This window comes from Panthera uncia, chromosome D2 (assembly GCF_023721935.1).
Source record: "Panthera uncia isolate 11264 chromosome D2, Puncia_PCG_1.0, whole genome shotgun sequence".
In the NCBI taxonomy this organism is placed as follows: domain Eukaryota; kingdom Metazoa; phylum Chordata; class Mammalia; order Carnivora; family Felidae; genus Panthera; species Panthera uncia.
Genome location: NC_064818.1, coordinates 18,957,722 through 18,984,754, shown reverse-complemented (window position 1 = coordinate 18,984,754; position 27,033 = coordinate 18,957,722). Strand labels below are relative to the sequence as shown.

At 37.5% G+C, this 27,033-nt stretch overlaps 1 protein-coding gene across 3 annotated transcripts; it reads right to left on the bottom strand.

Moving 5' to 3' along the window:
• Nucleotides 1-12,536: 12,536 nt before the first annotated feature.
• Nucleotides 12,537-26,779, bottom strand: TFAM (transcription factor A, mitochondrial). Of its 3 annotated transcripts, none has more exons than XM_049645082.1 (7): nucleotides 26,401-26,779; nucleotides 25,606-25,724; nucleotides 24,138-24,208; nucleotides 23,304-23,453; nucleotides 19,650-19,745; nucleotides 13,367-13,423; nucleotides 12,537-12,899 (listed from the first exon to the last, which is right to left on the bottom strand). In XM_049645082.1, the coding sequence occupies exons 1-7, from the start codon at nucleotides 26,499-26,501 to the stop codon at nucleotides 12,753-12,755; spliced, it is 741 nt and encodes a 246-aa protein (XP_049501039.1). In that variant the 5' UTR covers nucleotides 26,502-26,779; the 3' UTR covers nucleotides 12,537-12,752. The 3 variants fall into 3 exon arrangements, with proteins under 3 accessions (XP_049501039.1, XP_049501038.1, XP_049501040.1); XM_049645081.1 differs by having other exon boundaries at nucleotides 26,287-26,494; XM_049645083.1 differs by lacking the exon at nucleotides 23,304-23,453 and having other exon boundaries at nucleotides 26,287-26,494.
• Between the last annotated feature and the right edge of the window lie 254 nt (nucleotides 26,780-27,033).

The window sequence follows — 27,033 nt, the reverse complement described above, 5'->3', positions numbered from 1 at the left end:
CTAAAGAAGATATACAAAATGACTAATAAACACATGAAAAAATGCTTGATATCTTTAGTCATTATGTAAAACACAAGTTAAAATCAAAAGGATGGCTATAATAAAAGATTAAAAACAAGTGTTATACAGAGAACAGATAGGTGATTATCAGAGGTGAGTGTTGGGCAGGTAGACAAAAGGGGTGAAAGTGGTGGGTAAAAGGTACAAATTTTAGTTATAAAATAAACAAGCCCTCAGGATGTAATGTACAGCATGGTGACTATAATTAATAATACTGCATTGCATATCTTCTGAGAATAGATCTTCATATCACAAGAGCAAAAATCTTTGTAACTGTGTATGGATGACAGACGTTAATTGGACTTATTTGGTGATCATTTTGCAAAGTATACAAACAATGAATCATTATGTTGTACATCTGAAAACAATGTAATAGCATATGTCAATTATATCTCAATAAAAAAAAAAGAAAAAGTGGTAGCAAGAATGTGGAGAGGTTAGAAAGAACCCTCATACATTGCTGGTGGAAATGTAAAGTGGTCATATAAGCCAGCACTTCCTAGGTACATACTCAAGAAAAAGAAACATAGACTGCTCACAATACCTGTAACATTTAGCACTCAATAATTAAAATGGAAGACAGTACATATAATTGTTAAGAGTCAGGTCAGTGTTTGAATCCTGGCCAACCTCCCAAGAGCCCTAGGAATATGAAATCTTATTCATAGTATTCTCTTTCTTTCCTCAAAATATCTGTGGGTGTTTTGGTTCTCTACTTAAAAAGGAGTTACGATGGCAGAGGAGTGGGAGACCCTAGGCTTGCTTCGGTCCTCAAACACAGCTAGATGAAAAACAAATCAGTTTGAACTCCCAATTGATCTGAGGACCAAGAGAAGAAAAATGCACAAGTAGAGGTGAAAAAACTGCCACATAGTGGAAGGTAGGAGTTGCAGAGAGTTGATGTAGGGGAGAGAAGAGCTGCGGGTTCTGTGGAGGAAAGGGAGATCTGATCGCAGAGAGGAGTGAGAGAGAAAAAGTGAAAGTACACAGGGGAATTGCACAAGAAAAACTCTTCCCCAAAACCACTGACTGGGAAAAGGAGAGGGACTGAATACCACAAGTTTTTATAAATAACAATGTAGATTCTGAAGTTTTGGAGGTCTGCACCATCACCAGGGTTGGGCTTAGTGGGCTTTAGCAGTACTCCAGTGGGGAAGGAGGGCAGAGACCCTGGAGCCAGCAACATGTTCTGAGCTTCCCCTGAAATGCACAGGGAGAAGCAGTTCTCCTGCTTGGAGTGCATTTGGGAGAGGGCATGGCCTCTCCCAGGGGCAAAAGACCCAACAGACACCATTGAGCTAACCCATTCACTAACATAAAAATGGGACACTGGTTGAGGGCAGCATGACTTGGTACCAGCTTTCTGTTGCACTTTACCATAAACTCTGAACCTGCATTGTTGCACAACTGATTTCTGGGATAAGCAGGGATTGGCCACAGCACTGTGAGATCCTCCCCCAGAGACCAGTGTGGATGCACTGCACAGATCTCTAAAATTTGGAGTTTTGAAACCTAGCCTTGTGCCTGAGATAAAACACAGAACTGCTGTGCCACCTGGCTGGCAGGCAGACAGCTCAGATACAGGCAGGGTGAAGGTGGGGATCTGATGAAAGCCAGAGATACTAGAGAGGTGATTGTTTGCTCTTCTGTGAGGGCTTAGAGAGTGGTAGGCACGATCTCCCCACTGCAGGGACAAGAGAGAGGGGTGACATCATTTTCAGCGCACCCATCAGCACTGACCAACTTCAGTGAGCAAAACAGAACTACCAAGTGGAGGCCAGAGCAGCTTACACCAAGCATTGTCCCCCTGCTCCTGGAAGGTGCATCTCCACTAGGGCAAGTCCACCTGAAAATCAGTGAAGCAGGCCCGCCTCCAGAAGACTAGCACAAACCTCACACACACCAAATCTACTGATCGTACAGTGCTACAAAGTTTCGGTTCTAGGGGAAATAGGATCTAGCCTCTTTGGTTTGGGGGTTTGTTTGTTTTTCTCTTAGGATACAAAAGAGCCAATTTTTTTCAATTAATTAATTAATTAATTAAATGGATCTAGCTTCTTTTAAGAAGCAGACCAAAACACACATAGGATCAAGCTCTTTTGTTTGTTTGTTTGCCATGACAATATGACAAGATGAAGGAATTCACCCCAAAAGAAAGTACAGGAAGAAGTGACAGCCAGAGACTTAATCAATACAGATATATGATGTCTGAACTAGAATTTAAAACAATTATAAGGATAGTAGCTGGTCTTGAAAAAAGCATAGAAGACACTAGAGAATCCCTTACTGCAGAGACAGAAGAACTAAAAAGTAGTCAGGCAACGGGTGCCTGGGTGACTCAGTTGCTTAAGCATCCAACTCTTGATTTTGGCTCAGGTCATGAACTCATGGTTCATGAATTCGAGCCAGCACATCTGTGCTGACAGTTCAGAACCTGCTTGGAATTCTCTTTCTTTTCTTTTGTCTCTGTCCCTCCTCCCACTCTCTGAAAATAAATAAATGAATGTTACAAAACAAAAACAAAAAAACTAGGGAGGCCAAAATTAAAAATGCTGTAACTGAGATGCAAACCCAAATGGATGACATGACAATGAAGATGGATGAAGCAGAGGAATGAATCAGTGATATAGAAGATAAAATTACACAAAATAATGAAGCTGAAAAGAAGAAGGGGGGAAAAAAGGTTTGGATCATAAATTAGGCTTAAGGAATTCAGTGACTCTTTAAAGTGTAATAACATTCGTATCATAGAAGTCCCAGAAGATGAAGAGAGAGAAAAGGGGGGCAGAACGTTTTTTGAGCAAATTATAGCTGAAACCTTCCCTAATCTGGGAAGGAAACAGATATCAAAATCCAAGAAGCACAGAGAACTCCCATTAAATTCATCACCAAGACACAGTCAAATTCACAAAATACACAGACAAAGAAACAATCCTGAAAGCAACAAGGGAAAAAAAATACTTAACTGACAAGGGTAGACAGATCACATTTGCAACAGATCTGTCCACAGAAACGTGGCGGGACAGAGGGAGTGGCACAATATATCCTATGTGCTGAATGGGAATAATATGCAGCCCAGAATACTTTGTCCAGCAAGCCTGTCATTAAGAATAGGAGAGACAAAGTTTTCCCAGACAAAACCTAAAGGAGTTCGTGACAACTAAACCAGCCCTGCAAGAAATATTAAAGGGAACTATTTAGTGGTGAAAAAAAAGGACCAAAAACAAAAAAAAGACTAGAAAGGAACAGAGAACATCATCAGAAACATCACTTTACAAGTAACACAAAGGCACTAAGTTCATATTTATCAGTAATCATTCTGAATGTAAATGAACTAAATGCTCCAATCAAAAGACATAGGGTATCAGAATGGATAAAAAAAAAAAAAAAAAAAAAAGACCAAATCTATATGCTCCCTACAAGAGACTCATTTTAGACCTAAAGTCACCTGCAGATTGAAAGTAAAGGGATGGAGAACCATCTACCATGGTAATGGACCTCAAAAGAAAGCTAGAAGAGCAGTACTTATATCAGACAAACTAGATTTTAAAATTTTTTTAATGTTTATTTATTTTTGAGAGAGACAGAGCATGAGCGAGGTAGGATAGAGAGAGAGAGGGAGACATAGAATCCAAAGCAGGCTCCAAGCTCTGAGCTGTCAGCACAGAGCCCAAGGTGGGGCTTGAACCCACAAACCGTGAGATTATGACCTGAGCCAAAGTCGGATGCTTAACTGACTGAGCCACCCAGGTGCTCCCAGAAAAACTAGATTTTAAACAAAAGACTGTAAAAAGAGATGAAGGCCATTATGTCAAAATTAAGGGGTCTACCCACCAAGATCTAAAATTGTAAACATCTGTGCCCCAAACATGAGAACACCCAAATATATAAATCCATTAATCACAAACATAAAGAAACTCACTGATAATAATACCATAATATTAGGGGAATTCAATACCTCACAGACAACAATGGACACATCATATAAGCAGAAAATCAGCAAGGAAACAATGATTTTGAATGACATACTGGACTAGATGGACTTAACAGATATATTCAGAACATTTCATCCAAAAGCAGCAGAATACACATTCTTCTCAAGTGCACATGGAACGTTCTCCAGAATAGCTCACATACTGGGACACAAATCAGCCTTCAACATGTACAAAAAGATTGAGATCATACCATGCATGTTTTCAGACCACAACACTATGAAACTTGAAATCAACCACAAGAAAAAATTTGGAAAGATTGGTGGAAAGACCACGAATACTTGGAGATTAAAGAACATCCTATTAAAGAATGAATGGTTTAACCAAGAAATTAAAGAGGAAATTAAAAAGTACATGGAAGCCAATGAAAATGAAAACACAACCCAAAACCTCTGGGATGCAGCAAAGGGGATCATAAGAGGAAAATATATAGCAATCCAGGCCTTCCTAAAGAAGGAAGAAAGGTCTCAGATATACAACCTAACCTTACACCTTAAAGAGCTGAAAAAAGAACAGCAAATAAAGCCCTAAACCAGCAGAATACAGAAAATAATAAACATTAGAACAGAAATCAATGATACAGAAACTAACAAATAAACAAAAACAGTAGGACAGATAAAAAAAACTAAGAGCTGGTTCTTTGAAAAAATTAATAAAATTGAGAAACTGCTGGCCAGACTATCAAAAAGAGACCCAAATAAATAAATATCCCAAATGAAAGAGGAGATCACAACCAACATCACAGAAATCCAAACAATTATAAGAGAATATGATAAAAAATTATATGCCAACAAACTGGGCAATCTAGAAGTAATGGACAAATTCCTACAAATATACAAACTACCATAACTGAAATAGGAAGAAATAGAAAATTTGAACAGACCTATAACCAGCAAAGCAATTGAATCAGTAAGCAAAAACCTCCCAACAAACAAAAGTCCAAGCTGATGGCTTCCCAGGGGAATTCTACCAGACATTTAAAGATGAATTAATACCTATTCTTCTCAAACTGTTCCAGAAAATAGAAATGGAAGGAAAACTTCCTAATTCATTTTATGGGGCCAGCATTACCTTGATTCCAAAAACAAAGAACTCATTAAAAAGGCCAATATCTCTGATGAACATGGATGCAAAATTTCTCAACAAGATACTAGCAAATCGAATTCAACAATACATTAAAAGAAATATTCACCACAATCAAGTGGTATTTATTCCTGGGCTGCAGAGGTTGTTCAATATTTGCAAATCAATCATTGTGATACACCACATTAAAAAAAAAAAAAAAGGATAAAAACAATATGATTCTCTCAATAGATGGAGAAAAAGCATTTGACCAAAATACAGCATGTATTCTTGATAAAAACCCTCAACGAAGTAGGGATAGATGGAACATACCTCAACACCATAAAGGCCATATATGAAAGGACCACAGGTAATATCATCCACAACAGGAAAAAATGGAGAGCTTTTTCCTAACTTCAGGAACAGACAGGATGTCCACTCTTACCAATACCATTTAATATAGTGTTGGAAGTCTTAGCCTCAGCAATCAGACAACAACAACAACAACAAAACCAAAAGGCCTCCAACATGGCAAGCAAGAAGTCAAACTTTCACTCTTTGCAGGCAATATGATACTCTGTAGAAAACCCAAAAGACTCCACCCAAAAATTGCTAGAACAGATACACGAATTCAGTAAAGTTGCAGAATATAAAAATAGCGTACAAAAATCTATTACATTTCTATACACCAATAATGAAGCAGCAGAAAAAGAAATCAAGGTATCGATCCCATTTAAAATTGTTCCAAATACCATAGATACCTCAGAATAAACCTAACCAAAGAAGTAAAAGATCTACACTCTGAAAACTATAGAACACTTATGAAAGAAATTGAAGAGGACACAGAAACAGGAAAACATTCCATGCTCATGGACTATAAGAAAAAATATTGTTAAAATGTCTATACTACCCAAAGGAATCTATACATTTAATGCAATCCCTATCAAAATACAACTAGCATTTTTCTCAGAGCTAGAACGAATAACCCTAAAATTTGTATGGAAAACACAAAAGACCCCAAGTAGCCACAGTAATCCTGAAAAGGAAAAGCGAAACTGGAGGCATCACAATTCCGGACTTCAAGATACATTACAAGTTGTAGTCATTAAGACAGTATGGTATTGGCATAAAAACAGACACATAAATCAATGGAACAAAATAGAAAACTCAGAAATGAACCCACAACTATATGTTCAACTAATCTTTGACAAAGTAGGAAAGAATATCCAATGGGGAAAAAAAAAAAAAAGAGTCTCTTCAACAAATGGTATTGGGAAGACTGGACAGCAACATGCAGATGAATGAAATTGGACCACTTTATGACACCATACCCAAAAATAAGTTCCAAATGGATGAAATACCTAAATGTGAGACAGGAAACCATCAAAATCCTAGAGAACACAGGCAGCAAATTGTTTGACCTCAGCCATAGCAACGTCTTACTACACAAGTCGCTGGAGGCAAGGGAAACATGCAAAAATGAACTATTGAGACTTCGTCAAGATAAAATCTTCTGCATAGCATAGGTAACAATCAACAAAACTAAAACGTAGCCTATGGAATGGGACAAGAATTTCCAAATGGCTTATTTGATAAAGAGTTAGTATCCAAAATCTATAAAGAACTTATAAAACTCACCCAAAAACCAAATAATCCAGTTAAGAAATGGGTGGAAGACATGAATACACAGTTTTGTAAAAAAGACATCCAGAAGGCTAACAGACAGATGAAACTGTTCAACATCACTCATCATCAGGGAAATACAAATCAAAACCATGATGAGATACCACCTCACACTTGTCAGAATGGCTAAAACACAAGAAACAAATGTTGACAAGGTTGCAGAGAAAGGGGAACTCTCTTTTACTGTTGGTGGGAATGCAAACTGGTGCAGCCACTCTGGAAAACAGTATGGAGGTTCCTCAGAAAGTTAAAAATAGAACTATTCTACAACCCAGCAATTGCACTACTAGGTATCTACCCAAAGGATTCAAAAATACGGATTCGAAAGGGTACATGTACCCTGATTATATACAAGCATTATCAACAATAGCCAAAGTATGCAAAGAGCCCAAATGTCCATCAACTGATGGATAAAGATGTGCTATATATGTACAATGGAATATTACTCAGCCATCAAAAGGAATGAAATCTTGCCATTTGCAATGACGTGGATGGAGCTAGAGTTTATTATGCTAAGTGAAAGAAGTCAGAGAAAGGCAAATACCGTATGATTTCACTCGTGTGTGGAATTTAACAAAACAGATGAACATACGGGAAGGAGAAGAAAAACAAATGCGAGAGAGAGAAACAAACCGTAAGAGGCTCTTAACTATAGAAAACAGGAGTGCCTGGGTGGCTCAGTCAGTTAAGTGTCCTACTTTAGGTCAGGTCATGATCTCACAGTTCCTGAGTTCAAGCCCCAGTCGGGCTCTGTGCTGACAGCTTGGAGCCTGGAGCCTGCTTGGGATTCTGTATCTCCCTCTCTCTGTCCCTCTCCCCACTCATATGCAAACTGAGGGTTGATGGAGGAAGTTAGGCAGAATGGGCCAGATGGGTGATGGGTATTAAGGAGGGCTCTTGTGTTATATGTGATTGATCACTAAATTCTACTCCTGAAAAAAGTATTACTCTACATGTTAACCAATTAGAATTTAAATAAAAACAAAGTCCATCAACAATCAATTCCCATTTTCCATTTAAAAAGGAACACTTCACATCTGAATCCAAGATAATACTGTCAGTAATAGTATTAGCTAAAGGTTATGACATCTCACCATTCAGTCAAATTGTCATTCAGGCTCTTATTACAGAGGACAAGTAGGAGCTTTGCAAAAGTAAAAACTGAGGATGGAGATAACTTTTGGGGAAATATCCTGAGTTGTTTAGGTCTAATTTATATTTGATACTAAGCTTACACATAATCAGATTTATTAATGTCAAAATTAAGAGAAAACTGCTATGTTTTTAACAAATCTCCACTCCCCCCACCTAAGTAGTCTTGTAGTCAGGGTATAAACCTTAGTTACACAACTACTAAGGTCCTGTTCTGATGGGTGAATGAGGAAAAAAAAAATCCAAAACTCATAGAAAATGCTCATAATGCTTCAATAATTTCTGAAGGATTAATAAACAAATTTGGATCCCTCCTCTCATCATTAATCCCACCCAATTCAATGCAGTAAATTTCCAGTTTAAACAAGTAATTTAAATAGGACCTTGAGATGGGTACAACCAAATCAAGTTTTCTAATGTGAAGGCTGGTAGTTGGCAGCCTGTATAATAAAAGGTCACTGTGTCAAAACCATGCACTCCCTTTCTTCTGTCCATATTTTATACATGATTTGGGGCAGGAGGAGAAATGAAATTGGATAAATTCTAAATTCAGCAAAAAAGAATTAACTCAAGTATCTTCTTGTACATCACGTATGTAAATCAGAAACCATTTTATATAAAATATTTCGAATGATGTTAAGGTGAGAAAAATGTTTAGCTTATTCAAAATTCTTGTTTAGGGTCAATTTTAGGATTTAGATCCTTATCCAGTAAATTTTTTTAATATTTTAAATGTATTAGAAAAAGGTTTTGCATTTTATGTATTTTCCATTAAATGCAATCAACGATTTAATCAATTGTCAGAAGTATTCTATTTGTGAAAAATGTGAGAGACTGATAATAGCAGCTTTGTATAATTTTACTTTCTGTTTGGAGTTTTACAAGTTCAAAATAATAAATGTTTATTTTCTTATTCTTTCCAAAGCTTCAATTTAGAAAAGAATATTACTGCTTTAAAATTGCAAAACACACAGAATCTGTGCTTAATAACATTTTCAAATTTGTCTGTAAGAGCTTGGTGCTATGAAGAAAAGAGTGGTAGAGAATAAAAAAGTAAGGAAGAGAATTTTCTTAAAGTGAATATTGATAACATTAAGAGAAATAATGGATACCATCAGTTAACTATACTAAAACTTCCTGCTGTTTTAGCACAACCTGGTGGTGATTAATTTTAGGTGCAGCAAATGTCAGAAAAAAATCAAAATTTTCTGGTTACTTTAAATCCACTTATAGTAATACCTTTTTAATTTACAAATTAAATATACACATTTAGAGCCATTATAAAAACATAAGGCTTATCTTCTAAAATGGCATTTCCAAAAAAGGAGTTAGCCAAAAACAATAGCAAAACTACACAATTACAGTAGGCTGAATGTGCACACAATATCCTTTAAGTAAATGTCAGAAAGTAATCACACCGCCCCCTCTCCTGTCATCAAATTATTTCAAGAACCCAACATTGGTACTCCAATGAACAAAAGTACAAAAATCTCTTTATGACTAACTGCTTAGAACAGCATAAACACTACTTTGTTTCATTTCTTCAGCATCTTTCCCTCTAGCACTTTCTGTACCTCCTACAGCAAATACTTTGTTGGGGCAACTTAAGAAAAGCCCCAAAAGTAAGGCTTTTTATGAGTGGCCACTGGTTATTGACCAGTAAGATCCTGTTCTTTATAATAGAAACTTTGTGGAGCACTTGGGTCGCTCAGTTGGTTAAGCGCCCGACTTCGACTCAGGTCACGCATGATCTCACGGTTTGTGAGCTTGAGACCCGCATGGGGCTGTCTGCTGTGAGCAAAGAGCCCACTTCGGATCCTCTGTCCCTCTTTCTCTCCCCCTCCCCCACTTGCTCTCTCCTTCTCTAAAAATAAAAAAAAATTAAAAGTTATAACAGAAACTGTGTATACTGTGAATCTAGATTGCATTTGGTATATGGCATTCCAGTCTTCCGCATGTACTGAAGTTTATTAAGGTGTGGACTCAGATATTCCAATATTTAAAGTATTAACAATAACATTCTTTTAGAAATGAAGAAAACCCAATAAATTATCATTATTTTATAATGATACCCAACTTTATCAATACCCAATAAAGTATTATCATAATGTGGTTCGGCTCTAGCCACTGTTTCATACTTTTTCCAATATGAGAGTGTAACTACTTGAGAACTTACCGGATACTGGATTTCCCAATATACTTGGAAAGATATGATTTGAATGTGTTCTGTATAAAATACCATACATAGGTAGTTAAATGTTAAAACCGCCCAGAAGGTAATTGTGAAGATATGTTTTGTACTACATTTGTCCAGGCAGATGTTTACAAAATTCATTTCTCTATCTTACCCATTCTACAATGAATATTGTACTATCAACACGGACTCGTATGTGCTCCTTGGGCTCATGTGAAGCACAGAACACAGCAAATTATTTCACTGATGACTTTCTCCATTCTCAAGATGGTACATAATCAGTACCTTTCTAGATGCCACAGGGAATGAGGGCTTAATTCTTTCCTGGAAACCCTAATGATAAAGACTGATAGACACTAGTAGTGTACCTCCTCTTCTTTCCCCAAATCCTTCTAGCTTCAGAATCACGCTATATCTATTTTTTTTTCATGGCATATCCATTTAACTAATGGCAGACCATCCTGTATTTGTAACCACAGGGGAAACTTTGAAAACACCCAACTTTATATGTTTAAATCTTATTCTTCCTCTTAAGTTCTATTTTTCTCTTCAGTCCCTACTTTTGTCAAGCTTATTATATACAAGTTATCTTTTCATGACTTTGTACTGATTTTCTATATAGAAACTACAAAAATCTTCAGAGTTTTTCTGGAGATTTAGAAGCTACAATTTTTCTCCATATTTAGCATAAAATTAAGTGCATATAAATTTTGAGTTATCCTGTTCCTGTGAACTGATGGTGAAAAGATGAATGATTTTAATCAAAAGGTGGTATGGATTTTGAAAACCTTTGCTTGACTCCCCAGAGAGGATAAACAAATGCTAAAGTTGATAAGGTATGTGGTATATACTAACTGGAAAGCTCATGAAGCTTTTACTAAGCCATAACAAATAATTTAAAAGAATCTCATCCTACACTACATGGACCTTTTTTATTATACTAATATAATTTGAAACTAAAGAGTATTTTCCTTGCTAACACTGTGGAGCAACTTTGCTTAGCTTCTTCAGTGATTTGACTTCTTTCCTCTTAAGATAATGGTGACAAAGATTCTAAAACAAGAACCTCTGAAAAGAGTTTTATAGAACTATTACTAACAATTATACACTGGACACTAGTAGTTTACACATAGAACACTAGTCACACTAGTCTATACTAAAGGCCACAGGTTGACAAACTTTCTTTGTAAAGGGTCAGATAGTAAATATTTTAGGCAGGCTTTAGGCAGGCTACACAGTCTCTGAAATAACTATTCAACAATGTTCCACAAAAGTAGCCATAAACCATGAGGAAAAAAGTACAACTGTGTTCCAATAAAATTTCATTTATGGACACCAAATCTCTTTTAATTTTTGTGTGTTTTGAAAAATTGTTTTTAACCACTTAAAACTGTAAACACAATCCTTAGCCCACAGGCCATGAAAAGCAGGCATTGGGCTGGATTTGGCCCACAGACCAGAGTTGGCTATACCTTATATGGGCTTCTATATGTTACACAAAATGTTTAAATTCCAAGTCTAAAGACATTGGAGACTTTTGTTTTTTAGATCTCTCATTTTAAAACTTATACTAGACAAGTTGTCTACTTCCTGGATAAATACACTCATGTGAGACAGAGAAAATAATTCAGAATACATATCCCTACTTAAAAAAGAAGACAGGAAAAATTTTTGCAAAATGAATCTTTCACCCTAAAACATATAATTAGGAAACATTTAAAATTTTTATTCTATGCAATATAAAACAATATGCATAGATTTGGTACACAATTTCTTGGTTTTTACTTTAGGAAACAAGGCAATAAGGAAAAGGTTTATAAATCTCTCCATCCCTTTTATAAAAAGTTGCAACTGAAACCAGCAATTCCTTGCAAGTACAACTATCAATTCTGAATATATGAATTATACCTGGGAATTGGCATTTACATAGATGAGTACTGGGTGCTCTTTTATTTTGAGAGAGAAAGAGAGAGGGTATGAGCGGGGAGGGTCAGAGAGAGAGAACAGGTGAGGGAAGGGGGGAGGTGGGTGGGGGAGAATCCCAAACAGGCTCCACACCATCAGAGCAAAGCTGGATGCAGGGCTCAAACTCATGAACTGTGAGACCATGACCTGAGCCGAAACCAAGATCAGATGTAAAACCGACTGAGCCACCCAGGCACCCCTCTTTTAAACATGTACAACTGTATCATAAAACACCATGACTTCTACAATTTGGGGCACTTTTGAATATGAAACTCCTGCCTCCATATATATATAAGGAAACAAGAATACTCTTTCCAGTCATCAAGTATGAAAAACTTCACAGTCTGATTTACCTTTATCAAAGGTAAAATGATTCACTACTGCATTTCATGGATTATTGTGATTCTCAGTAGTTCCTTAACACAAAGTAAATTTCACATGAACTTTTTATCTGTTTGGGTTTTCCAAAGCAAGATACTAATACAAAATGTATTGAACTGGCAGAAGTCCATGGGCTAAAGAAAAAGGAATTAAATATAAAATGTTCACCAACTTTATCCTTTCTAATTTTCAACAGCATCAGATATGGAGACCTAATTGGTTTCTTGTGTCTATCCATTATGAACATAACTCAATCTTCTATTTTAATACTCTTCAATGCCATTTTTTGCTTGGTGCTTTACTGTGCGACGTAGAAGATCATTTCGTCCAACTTCAAGCATCTGTTCTTCCCAAGATTTCATTTCATTATAATAACGAATTTTATCATCATTAGCAAGTTGAATATACACCTGAGAAAAAGTGTAATTGTTAAAATAATTTCTTTTAGAAGAATCTTTACAATTAATTTCTGGAATGCTTCCATATACTCTAGAAATCACCTTACTATTATTCTACATGTATAATGGGGGACTAAGGAAGGAATTTTTTTTTGATATAAAAGATGAGAAAAAGGCTAAGAGTTAAAGATAATTAAGTTGTTACAATTTCAGGGTTTGGGATGTGGGAAAGGAGCTGAGGCAAGGTGAGATTGTCACTGGATAGAGTGAACACTTTATGAGTGACATTGTTTTTTATTTGTAGTTAAAAACTACCAAAAGAAAAAAGCTGAACTGGTCCTAAAGATATAAAAATAATTTTAAAATACTTTGTGATACTAGTGATATAAAGTTGTTTTCACATGAATAAAGCCTCGCCCTAATATATTCTCTCACAGATATTCCAACTAGACACTTGAGACTAAAACCATACTACTTACTTGCTTTTGAGAACTGGAGAGATTTTTCCAGTTTTCATTTATAGTCTTCAGCTTTACCTGTAAAACACATATGTTTAAGTACCAGATACAGAGACTTCAGTGGTTAAAGAAAGATCTTTTTTAATTCTTGATTCCAATAATAAAATCTGATATCGAGAATCACAGGCAAAGTCTTATCAATTCCTTACCTCCATTTTTAAAAAATTTTTTTAATGTTTCTTTATTTTTGAGAGAGACAGATGACAAGTGGGGGAGGGCAGAGAGATGGGACACAGAATCTGAAGCAGGCTCCAGGCTCCAAACTGTCAGCACAGAGCCTGAAGCAGGGCTCAAACCCACGAGCCATGAGCTCATGACCTGAGCCAGAGTCAGATGCTTAACTGACTGAGCCACCCAGGGGCTCCTTACCTTTCTTTCTAAAAAAAAAAACAAAAAATTTTTTTAATGTTTATCTTTATTTTTGAGACAGAGAGAGACAGAGCATGAGGGGGGGAAAGGCAGAGAGAGAGGGAGACACAGAATCTGAAGCAGGCTCCAGGCTCTGAGCTATAAGCACAGAGCCCAACGCGGGGCCCAAACTCGTCAACTGCGAGATCATGACCTGAGCTGAAGTCAGACGCTCAACCGACTGAGCCACCCAGGAGCCCCGTCTTTCTAAGTAAGAACTATTAAACTTAAAACACACGAAAAGTGAATAGAATGTAGATATTATCCTTTTTTATTGATATATAATCGACATATGACATTATTAATATCAGGTGTAAACTTGATTCATCATTTGTATATCCTGTGAAATGATCACCACCGTAAGTCTAGTTAACTAATCTGTCACAATACATAGTTACAAAATTTTTTTTTGTGACAAGAAGTTTTAAGATTTACTCCAGGCAACTTTCAAAAGTGTAATATGTCATTTAAAAAAAATTTTTTTTATGTTTATTCATTTTTTTTTTTTACATTTTTTTTTTTACATTTTTTTTTTTTTTTTTTTTTTTTTTTTTTTTTTTTTTTTTTTTTACATTTTTTATTTATTTTTGGGACAGAGAGAGACAGAGCATGAACGGGGGAGGGGCAGAGAGAGAGGGAGACACAGAATCGGAAACAGGCTCCAGGCTCCGAGCCATCAGCCCAGAGCCCGACGCGGGGCTCGAACTCACGGACCGCGAGATCGTGACCTGGCTGAAGTCGGACGCCCAACCGACTGCGCCACCCAGGCGCCCCTGTTTATTCATTTTTGAAAGACAGAGAGAGACACAGCACAAGCAGGGGTGGGGCCGAGAGAGAGGGGGACACAGAATCTGAAGCAGACTCCAGGCTCTGAGCTGTCAGCACACGTGGGGCTTGAACTCACAAACCACAAGATCATGACCTGAGCCAAAGTCGGATGCTCAACCAACTGAGCCACCCAGGTGCCCCTCAAAAGTGCAATATATTATTTTTAACTATAGTCACCATGTTGTTGTTTTTTAGAGGGAGAGAGGAGAGAGAGAGCATGTGCACACACGTGAGTGGGGGAGGAAGAGACGAGAATCTTAAGCAGGCTCCACGCTCAGCACGGAGCTCACCTCACGACCCTGAGCCAAAATCAAGAGTAGTATGCTCAACCGATGAAGCCACCCAGGCACCCCTACAGTCACCATGCTGTACAATGTATCTTCAGGACTTACTTATTTAAAATTAGAAACTGGTACACTTTGACTATTCTCACCCATTCTGCATCCCAACCCCAACCTCTAGCAACCACCAATCCATTCTATTTATGAACTTGGTTGTTTTGTTGTTGTTTTCAAGATTCCACATATAAGAGAGATCATACAGTTATTTGTCTATTTCTGACTTATTTCATTTAGCATAATGCTCTCAAAGACCATACATGTTGCTGCAAACAGCAAAATTTTCATTCTTTTTGATGGCTGAATAATGCATGCACACCAGTTTATTTATCCATCATCCATCAATGGACAGTTGGATAGCTTCCACATCTTGATTATTGTAAATAATGCCCAATGAACATGGGAGTGCAGATATCTTTTCAAGTTAGTGTTTTTGTTTCCTTTGGATAAATATCCAGAAGTAGAACTGCAGGATCATATGAAAATTCTATTAATTTTTTGAGGAAACTCCATACCATTTTCTACAGTGAGCTGCAATCTACATTCCCATCAACATATGCACAGCGATTCCCTTTACTCAGCATCTTTTTTTTTTTTTAATTTTTTTTTTAACGTTTAATTTTTGAGACAGAGAGAGACAGAGCATGAACAGGGGAGGGGCAGAGAGAGAGGGAGTCACAGAATCTGAAACAGGCTCCAGGCTCTGAGCTGTCAGCACAGAGCCCGACGCGGGGCTCGAACTCACGGACCGTGAGATCATGACCTGAGCCAAAGTCGGACGCTTAACCGACCAAGCCACCCAGGCGCCCCCCTTTTCTCAGCATCTTTGCCACCACCTGTTATTTTCTTATCTTTTTGATAACAGCCATTCTAACAGATATGAGGTGATATCTCATTTGGTTTGCATTTGCCTGATTACTGGTGCTGAAAACCTTGTTATGTACATGTTAGTCATCTGTATTGTCTTCTTTGGAAAAATGTGTATTCAGATTTTCTCCCATTTTTTAAGTCAGCTTGTTTTTTTGCTACTGAGTTGTACAAGTTCTTTATATATTTTAGATATTAACCTTTTCATATATATGATTTTCAAATCTTTCCCCTCATTCAGTAGGTTGCTTTTTCACTTTGTTAATGGTTTCCTTTGCTGTGCAGATGTATCTTTTTTGATTCAACAATACTTATATTCAAGTATAAATCTATATTCCTATGATAGACTAACTTCAAAGACTTAAATGTTTTATTTCTTCCCTGTATCTTAATGTTTTATTCTAAAATTTGTACCTAAGTATTCAGGCATACTCATAGGAACAATACAACACTGGTCCTTAATTCTACTTAGCTGAACTTAAATTATATGACCTGGAAAAAGTCATTATTACCTCTCTTAGGCTTGGTTCTTCATTTATAAAATTAAAGGATGCAGGAAACCCAGGGATGGAGGAGGGTTAGAGAGGAGAGTCAGCACACCTCACACAGTATGTGCTGTTGCTCCCAGAAAGCAGAGACTGAGGCAATAAATGGGTGGGTGAAGAATGAGGGGCAGAGGGGTCGGAGAAGGCAAGTGTGAAGAAGGGAGGAAAATGGTCTGAAAAGAATCTATTTAAATCTAAGAGGAAGTCATCAGTGATTTTAAACAGAAGCAGAGTGAGAATAATGAACTTTACTGTTCTGACCAGAACTCTGTTATTTTATCCTACCAACAAAAATAGAGGTATAGACAGTATCTGAGACTACATAACCATCATGTTTTGGAACACTTTAATACTTAATACTTACCTTTATAAACACATCTAATATATTCAGGGACATTTACTCACTAAATAATTGCTCTCTTAGCTCTGGAAGGAATTGCTTCAATCTTTCATAGCTAAGCTTTTTCCTTATGTTTAATCCATAAGCTTTTGTATTCACTGAGTTCAACAATAATTTATAAAGTTGCATGCATAAAAAAATCTGATCTTTCACCTTAATAAAGTAATTCATTAAAGAAAATTAAAGAGATGGAAAGATGTTTAGTTTTGCTCCTTCCTAAAACTCATTAAATAAGACCTTCCACCATGTGAGGACACCGTGAGATGGTACCAGCTATGAACCAAGAGGGACCTCACTAGCAGACAACTATGACAGTGCCTTGATCTTGGACTTCCCAGCCTCCAGAACTGTGAACAATAAATTTCTATTGTTTATTTTTTTTAAGTAAATGAATAAACAACATTTTTTAAGGCATAAACCCACATGGACAAAGACAACAGGAGAGGAAACTACCAACACAAAATTTTAGCAGCTAAAAAGTAGGTGGAGAAACGGTAACTGAGTTACCTAACCAAGAAGGCAGATTCCCAACCTGGTACTGGGGAAAGCCGTAAAGCAAACCAATTTACAATGCAGAATTCCCAAGCAGCTCAGGAATTGGCAGCACCAGATAGGTAGAAAACGGTGGTGAAAGGTGTGCTTAAAACAGTAAGACTGACTGAAATTCTCTTGAAAAAGAGATTAAATCCCCACCATGGGCAGATTCTAGGACTTATCCCCTCAAAAGGGTAAAATAGAGCTACTCTGTGGATACTAGGTACAGTTGGGGCCAGTGGTACCACACTGAAAACAAGGAGATTAAGTAAAAATGTACGTATACAGTATCCCAGAAAGAAAAGCAAAAAAGGTTAAGAGAAAAACAATACAGAAAAGAAAATGAGAGGACCAGCTCAGAAGACACAAAAACAAGTATGAGGTCTTAAAGAGAACACAGCGGGGAAGGTGGGGGGGGAGGGGAGAGAAGAAAAAAGAAACCAGATCACATTCAAAGGACCAATAATCAAAATGGCTTTATACTTCTCAAAAGCTATTAACGAGAAAGAAGCAATATTTTTAAAATTCTGAAAGAACATGGTCTCTAGATTCTATGCTTAGAATTCTATGCCCAAACTATCAAGCAAATATAAGGTTAGAGATTATTTTCAGACAAGCAAAAATTCAAAAAATTGATCTTCCATGTACTCTCACTGGGGAGATGCTCCTATAATAAAATCAGTAAACCAAGAAAGACAACAGCAGAAGCAAAACCACCACAAAGATGAATGTCAACTGTGCACTAGCAATAAAAGGCTACAACCAAAGTGGAACAAAACAGAGGTTCCAGATTGAAACTGACAGAATAGCTAATGCATCTAAATGCACTGAAAGCTGGTAAATATTTAAGGGTTTGGGGCTAAATTACTGATAATACATAAAAAACTAAGGAAACAAAAACATAAGACATACTGAACTTCAGTGAAAGTTTTGCAATTAAAAAAAAATAGTCATAGCAAATGGCATAGCAAATGGCATAGCAAATATCATACTCAATACTTCTCTAACCAAAATTGTAAGTATACTGGGAGGCAGGAAAATGGAAACATGAACAGTGGGATGAGAAAGTAATAAATGCTCATCTTAAATAATGGGAGATAATGCCTAAAATATAGGTAATGCTGAAAATTGAAAAAAAATCAAGAAGTAACAATATAAGGCTGTTATTTACAGAAATGAAGATAAACAGCACAAGAATGAGCTAACAATAAAAGGTATTCACTTATATGACAGGGCTGTGAAAACTGGTTATCTTTTATAACAAGTCTTATTTTGATTCTTTTAACTACAAGGATATATACCCAATATTTTTTAAATGAATAAAAATGATAGTTGCATTAATTTTAATATCCTGAGATAGGGTCCCTCAGCCATTAAGCTTTCTAGGTGATTCCAAGGTGCAGTCGAGTTGAGAACCACTGATTTAGAAGCATTCTCTAGCGTATAACCTTTTTACACTGATAAGAAAACTAAATCCAAAGTCATTTAATGACTGAGCAAATTCCAACTAAAAAAATAAACAAGCATATATTTTTAGTAATTTAAGGCCATAGAAACAATTTTAAAATCCCAAGGAGTAAATAAATGCAAGTATACAGCCAGGGAAGACCATATCACATATACATATTATTTAATCAAGTGTCAAACAGGACTTATGAAATGAACTACAGATCCTAATAACCCAAAATGTGGCACAGTGGCAAAAACCTTCATCTCAAATTGACAAAAGTTAGAGATCTGAACGTATGCTCTTCTTACCCTATCATATTATAAAAGGAAAAATACAATTGCCAATTTGGAGCTTCTAACAAGGAAATAAGGAAAGAATAAGCCACGGCAGGAACGACACACTTCTTTTCTTCTTTGACATATTCATATGGTGATGCTCATGGGTGTAATACATTCCCATGGGCATAACCAAAATTTTATTAAAGGATATAATATGAAGCAAGGTTATACTCAAATCCCAGTACAAAGTATTATAATCCCACTCTCATTCTTTCCCAGTGATGGTAAAACAGTCCCAGGAATGACTGATAAGAAGTCCAGAACTTTAACACCCCTATAAATTTGAAAATGTTATTATTTTAAATTTTAAAAAGCTGACAATATATATATTGGCCGCTAAGTACTCAAATTGTATGTGGCAAGAAAATGTGTTTTCCTTTAAAAGATACAAGAGGGCATTATTTGTATAAAGTACTTATTTATAACAATTTACTACTTTTCTTCACATCCTAACATATGACACCCCTACAATTTTCTGTCTAAATATTTTAAAAATCAAAACAAAAATTTAAAAAACAAATCTAATTCTGTTTTACCTGTGATGTACCATCCTTATGTTCCTGGAACCTTTCAGCTATATAAATGTTGTAAGCTGAGCGAGGTCTTTTCGGTTTTCCAAGCATTGTTAACTCCTGAGTAACAAAAATGGAAGAGTTAGATATAGTTTTAACTTCTGTAAGACTTTACCTACAGAAACTTTATTCACTACTATGCATTACAGGAAGTTCCTATAAGTGAATGTTATGATTCTTTGTATATACAAAATGACTACTCACTCTTGGGATCAGAATTATTTTTGTGATAGCACTAAGTTTTGAAAATTATAAAAGGTTTTATGAGTTATTTTCCATATAAAAACTTTTCCCTTACATATTATTTTCATGGTCTCCATGAAGTGAATAACTGAGCACTTAGGTACAAAATCTTTTTTAAAGGTTAAAACAATTTCAGTTTCATCCTTCCAGAACACTACCATCTCCCAGCCACTATATGCCTCTACCACAACTCATAAACACTAGAGTATCTGTTTAATAATCTCTCATTTCATTTCCTTCCTTGGTATCTCTCAACTTTTAAACTTCAACAGATGTGTTAAATTCAATTCTTTTAACTAGGTACCAAAGGACAGAGGAGGCAAGAAATAGCAAATACATGTATCCCTTACTGTTTAAGTTAGTTTAGTTTCAAGGGGCACCTGGGTAGCTCAGTCAGTTAAGTGTTCGACTTCAGCTCAGGTCATGATCTCACAGCTCTTGAGTTCGGGCTCTGTGCTGACAGCTCAGAGCCTAGAGCCTGCTTCAGATTCTGTGTCTCCCTCTCACATTCTGCCCCTCCCCCACTCACACTCTGTCTCTCAAACATAAATAAAAACATTAAAAAAAATTTTTTTTAATGTTTACTTTCTGAGTTTCAGAGAATAAAGGATGCTGCACTATTCTATTTAGTTTTTGAATTTGGATAGTAGTACTTGTAATTCATAAATTATGTGGTTTTTAATGGCAATTTGGTTAAAGTCAATAACAAACCCAATTTTATTTCATAAATAAAGTACAGCCCCTGTGATTAACCTCATTCTTCCTGGACTTCTCAGACACAGAACAACTATAAAACTACTGCAGACTCCAGGTACTTCATAACGTAACTGTTTCCCCTTTTGTTTCTAGAGCTTGGAATTCATCATCCTTCCTAACAATAAGTATACAGCTGAACAGACTGAAAAATCAACAACCCTCTTGGATCCCTAAGGGAGAGAAGTTTGTTTCAAACTGCTGCCCCCTAGACTGGAGTGACACACAAGTAAATACAGGGAGTCGAAGCAACCCCTGCTGGAACCAGTGCTGGGGTACCAAAACCTCTACTGTAATTAATTAATTGCTGGATGTTCTGGCTTCAGGGGGAGCCAGTCATAAGAATGTCCTCACAGGACGCCTGGGTGGCTCAGTCAGTTAAGCGTCCGCCTCTTGGTTTCAGCTCAGGTCACCATTAGTGAGTTTGAGCCCAGCATCGGGCTCTGCGATGACAGAGTGGGATTCTCTCTCTCTCTGCCTCTCCCCTGCTGGCTCTCTTGGCCTCTCAAAATAAATAAACTTAAATTAAAAAAAAAAAAAAAAAGACAGTCCTCACAGTATTGTGATATACTTCTAGGAGCTAAACCAGATTTCCACAATTAATACCAGAAAAAATATTTCCCCTGCTTCTGTAAGAAAGGAAGAGAGGAAAAGAAACTATTTTGAAATGCCTGAGCACTCAACTATTAACAAGGCCTGCCTTCAGGGGAAACTAGTTAACCAGAACCTAACTTACCTGCATGAAGGGAAAACACCCAACTCCTGCACACTCTAGTCATTCTGACTCACACCTAATGGGGACGGGGAGTGTGGAAGAGTGAACTGAGAAACTCTTGTGAAGTTCACAGACCAGTTGCATAGGCTCACTAAAAGATCGGGACCTAATTGTAGGACTACAGAATGCTTTTCTTGACCCCCACACCTCACCACCACATTGCTAAGGCCTATTTACAGCAGTTCCTTTTATTCAGTACATTATGTCCATCAATCAAGAAAAAACTTCCAAGGCAGACTAAAAGGCAAAAAACATAATATGAAGAGACAAAGCAAGCATCAGAACCAGATATGGGAGGGATGTTGAAATTATCAGACCGGGAATTTAAAACAACTAGATTAGTATGCTAAAGGCTCCAGATTGCATGTAAGAACAGATTGGCAATGTAAAACTCGGAGATGGAAATCCCAAGAAGTAACCAAAAAAAACCAAAAAACAAAAAAAGTTAGAGATCAAAAATGCTGTAACAGAGGCGCCTGGGTGGCTCAGTCAGTTAAGTATCTGACTCTTAATCTCAGCTCAGGAGACTGGGCTCCAAGCTGGGTATGGCACCTATTAAAAAAAAGAGAGAGAGAGGAGAGAAAGGAGAGAGAGAAGAGAGACAAGAATGTTGTAATGAAATGAAGAATGTCTTTAATGGGTTTATTAGTAGACTGGACATGGCTGAAGAAAGAATCACTGGGCTAAAGGATGTAATAATAGAATCCTCAAAAATCCAAAACAAAGAGAACAAAGACTGAAAAATAAACCAAAAACTGAAGACTATCCAAGGACTATAGGACAACTTAGAACAGGTGTAACCAACATAAAATGGGAATACTAGGAGGAGAAAGAGAAAAAGAAATATATGAAAGGGAAATCCCATATTACTGCCCAATCCTCATTTCTGGTCTCTCCACTCTTACATTGGATGGGTGCATTAAAAAGGAAGGGAGAATAAAGGAGGGAGAATAAACTTCAGTACCCACCCCTCCAAATACCCCTATGCAGACACTGTATTTCTATTGTCTTTTCTAGCTCCTTTTTCCTAATTGGATCAGAAGACTAGATTGCTATCTAGATTACTGACTTAAAATGGGTGAGTCCTGAACTCTGGTGCTAGGAGAGCTCAACAAGAGTCAGGGAGACATATGTTGTCATCTCACATTAAAGTCTCAAATTTACTTTTTCAAAGAAATAGTTTTAACTCTGATGACCATTTTTTACAGTATATGTACTGGACCAGCAAGCTGACCATCTCATACCTAATACTGTTCCTACAGAAAAATGTAGTCTTTCAAGCAATAGTATTTATGTGGATTACTAACCTTAAACTGGGACCAGACTACAAATCTGAACCATGTGGGGTGTTTAATGAGGAAAAGTAGTTCATCCTATAGGACTTCTTATTTGACTAGATACAATAAAGGCAGTTTTTCCTGATGTGTTAATGAAATCAGTCTATTTAGCAACATCCATAATGAAACTCATCCATAATCAAACTCACCATTACTTATAAAACAATTCAAATCAGCAGGTTATCCTAGACAAGACACAGACACAAAGATTCTTGCTATTCCTGATTTGGCTGTTTCATAACTCTGTTCCTTCAGCTTTCATTCTAGTCCTAACTACATATCTTAAATTTGGATACATTCAAAAGTAGTAACAAGGGGTTCCAAGACAGACTCAATGCCAAGTGGTCCTAGTGGCAGAAAAGAGTTATCCCATTTTTTCCTAACTGGGGTACTCCTGATGACATTCTACCATTTAGCCACATATATCAAAATAAGAAAAACTCCCAATATTCATTGTTCTATAAATTTCAGTTCTTTGCCAAAGGAAAAAAATATTTCACTGATACTCACTCTCTTTTTTATTAATGCTTTCTTTTTTAAACGTTTTTGCTGGATTTCTTTTTCCAAAGATACAATCTGACTTGGAGTTAACTGTTCTTGAATTCTGTTTATCTCTTCTTTGTATGCCTGCCAGTCTGCCCTGTAAGCATCTTCATATATCTATAAATAAAAACCCAAACATGAAGTCAATAAATTACTGCTGATAAATCAAACACAGCACACCCGCCAGGGAAAGACAATTGCATGACTTCAGATAAAGACAGACTAGGGGCACCTGGGTGGCTCAGTCAGTTGAGCGTCCGACTTCAGCTCAGGTCATGATCTCACAACTTGTGAGTTCGAGCCCCACATCGGGCTCTGTGCTGACAGCTCGGAGCCTGGAGCCTGCTTCTGATTCTGTGTCTCCCTCTCTCTCTGCCCCTCCCCCACTCATGCTCTGTCTCTCTCTGTCTCAGAAATAAATAAACATTAAAAAAAAATTAAAAAAAAATAAACATTAAAAATAAATAAAAATTAAAAAAAAATAAAAAGACAGACTAAACCACCAAGTGAAAAATGTGCTCTGGAATCACATGTATATGGACTAAAAACATGTTTTTTTCATAAAAATGTTAACAAAGGTGAGAGTCTAACAACTAGTCTTCAGTTTCAGATACTGCCAACCCTTTGTTGCCACTGCCATACATCCATTTTCTAATCATTATGAATCAGAAAGTATGAAGTTCCTTTATAGGTAACAGATATTAAAAAAATTTTTTTAATCATCTAGTCCCTTAAAGGACATGACTATTATTCTTAACTGCAGAATAACTGGTCAGCAATACTGAAAACCAATATGCTTACTTTTTTCTCTGAATCAGGAAGTTCCCTCCATAGCTGGGCAATTTTTCTAATTAGTTCTGAATTTTTCGCATCTATAGATTGAAATAAAATGAAAAAGTCACAATTTTATGTCTCAGGATTAATTTCTAAAGACTTCTAGGAAGTCTAGCTTTAGCTCTAAGTTTTATTACAGACACCTCTATACCACATATAATTTAATACAATGATTTAGGTTTTCTTTAATTTCATACTTTATCCAGAATTGTTAAAGTCTGTTACCTAATAATTAAGAAATATGTCACATACCCTCCCAAAATTATTAGTTTAAGCAGTTGGGTAATCACTGTCTTCAAGCTTTTTTACTTCATATTTCAAACAAAAATTTTTTTCCCATCTTTCAGGAATTATTAAGTTCATAAAACCTGACTCAACAATAAAATATAATCTTGATTCACGTAACACTGCCTTGTATTTCAGTTACAGAAACACTACTTGCAACAAGCTATTCTAAAATCAATTCATTATTCCCCATTTCCTTCCTCATCTTAACGAGTGGCATTTTAACAAACCACTTAGTTTGAACTACAACATTTTAAAACATGTGAGTACTTCTTAAACATGTCTCTTAAACCAATTTTTTATAATGTAGGAATTTTCATTACAGTTCATTTGGTTTTCACAAGTACCCTGTGAAAGGGCTCTAGAAATCATAAAGTTGACTATTCTTAATTTAGTTATTATCTTTACACTACTATAATCACAAATGAAGGCCCACAGCCTTTCTAGGGAGTCAACAAAAATCCTACCTGGAAATCTTTTTTTTTTTTCAGGAAGTCAACCGATTTCCAGTGAAAAAGCTCTTGGAATTAACAATTTGTATAGAGCTTTACAGTTTACAGAACACATCCACATAAGTTATTTCACTGCAACTTCATTAACAATTCCCTGAAGCAGGAGCTAAAGCAAGTAATAAAATGATTCATCAATGGTGCTCCAGGCCAATGGCAACTAGACCCCCAAAATTCAGCTTTTTCATCTTCTTCCCTGGGTGCTTCCACTCCACATGCTGCTATTTTTAAAATACTTTTCATTAAATGAGTAAGTCAGGGGGATAAAGTCAATGGTATTGTAATAGTCTTGTATGGTGATTGATGGTAGCTACACTTGTGGTCAGCATAGCATAATGTATACAGTTGTCCAGTCACCACTATGTTGTACACCTGAAACTAGTGTAACACTGTGCTTCAACTATACCTCAATAAAATATACATAGTAATAAGAAATAAATAAAAATACCTTTCATTAGCTCAATTATTTATAAGGAATTTGTACTTGGTAAAAAATGTCATACTTTACAGACCACTAAACGTTAATGGTTATTTTTCCGCAGTCACTGGATGCTTTCAAAGTGCAAATCAAGTTTGAAGTAAAACTGTTTAGTGGCTTCTTTATTACATCAGAAAACAGTAAATGCTCCAAAACTCCTTACCTGGGTTCTGAGCTTTAAATATGGGTAGCTGTTCTTTAGAAAATCGAACGTATGAAGTCAGAGGCTTCTTTGGATAACTATTCACGGTGGATGAAAAACATCTCGGTACATATGCAAAACTACGTATAAAGAAAATAACCAATATCAAGTATTTAAGTGCCAATATTCACTTTTAGATGAACACAGATTCCCCCCAAAAAGACGCTATCAGAATGCTATATATGGCACGGTGTTAGTGACTTTTAAAACCCTGTCCTAACCAGAGAAAAGACCTGCAAAACTGAACTCTCAAAGCTTCATCTATGCCTGTTAAGAAGGGCAGAGTGGAGGAAAGCATCTGCACTTCAGCTCCTGGACCCTGCCTTCTCAACGCCTCTACTGATGGAGGGAGACTCTTTGGCGCGCGACTTCGCAGAGAACTCTGAACGAGGGCTACAAGGTTGGACAGCGTGGAGCGGCGGGAAGGAAGAAGAAAGGTGGAGGGTGGCCGGAAAGTAAGACTGCTGGATAAGGCCTGGTCGCAAAACCACCAGCCCCTTCGCAAAGTCGCGGCATGATTCAAAGCGCCACGGTGGCCCGGACCACCTAGGAGACACAAAAAAGTGTACGAAAACGTCTACACTCCAACCCAGACCGTCCTGAGCCGTGCCGCCTCCTGAAGTGCAGGCGAGAGGTCCTTACCTGAAGGGAGAGCGCAGTCGACTTCCACAACCCGCGCAGAGGTCCGCTCCGGACTTTCCCAGTGCACTCAGCACGCTCCACACGCCCCGGAAAAGCGCCATTGCACCAACTTACAAGGCAGCGACCAGGCGCCAACCTCCTACAGCCCCGCGGCACAACAGAACTCCAAAATGACGAACAGAACCCGCTGGTGACCCTCTGTAGTTTACTCTCATGCCCGCCACTCGCAAGGCACTATGGGAAATCGGCTAACATCCGGTCAGTAGCCGGGGAGCTAGGCAGGGCAGAATTCACGCAGGCGCTGTAGTAGCTTCCCGGTGGGTGAGGTTGCAAAGGAGGAGGGCTCGGGGGCGGAGAAGGAAATCGCAGCCCGGCTTGCCTGCGGAGAGCCCTGGCCTAGAGGAGGCGCAGCTGAGCCACCTCTGCCCCCGGCCCTCCCCTCCGCATTCGGTTCCTCCGCCCGGCCTGGAGGCTGATGGAGGCACTGTGGCCACCTCACCGCAACAGTGCGGGGCTGGCTGGCGTCCGCCTGTGACGACCGAAAGGGCCAGTACGTAACAGTTTTACCGCGAGGACGCGGGATAGCTGTGCGGCCTGCGCTGCTCCGAGGTCAAGCTGGCGGATGCTGCGCGACCAGCAGAGCCGCTGAGTTCAGGCCGCAACTGGCGCTCAGTATCCAAAACACTGCTGGGGCGGGGGAAGTGGGGCACGTTTCAAACCTAAAAATGCAGATTTCCTGGACTTGCT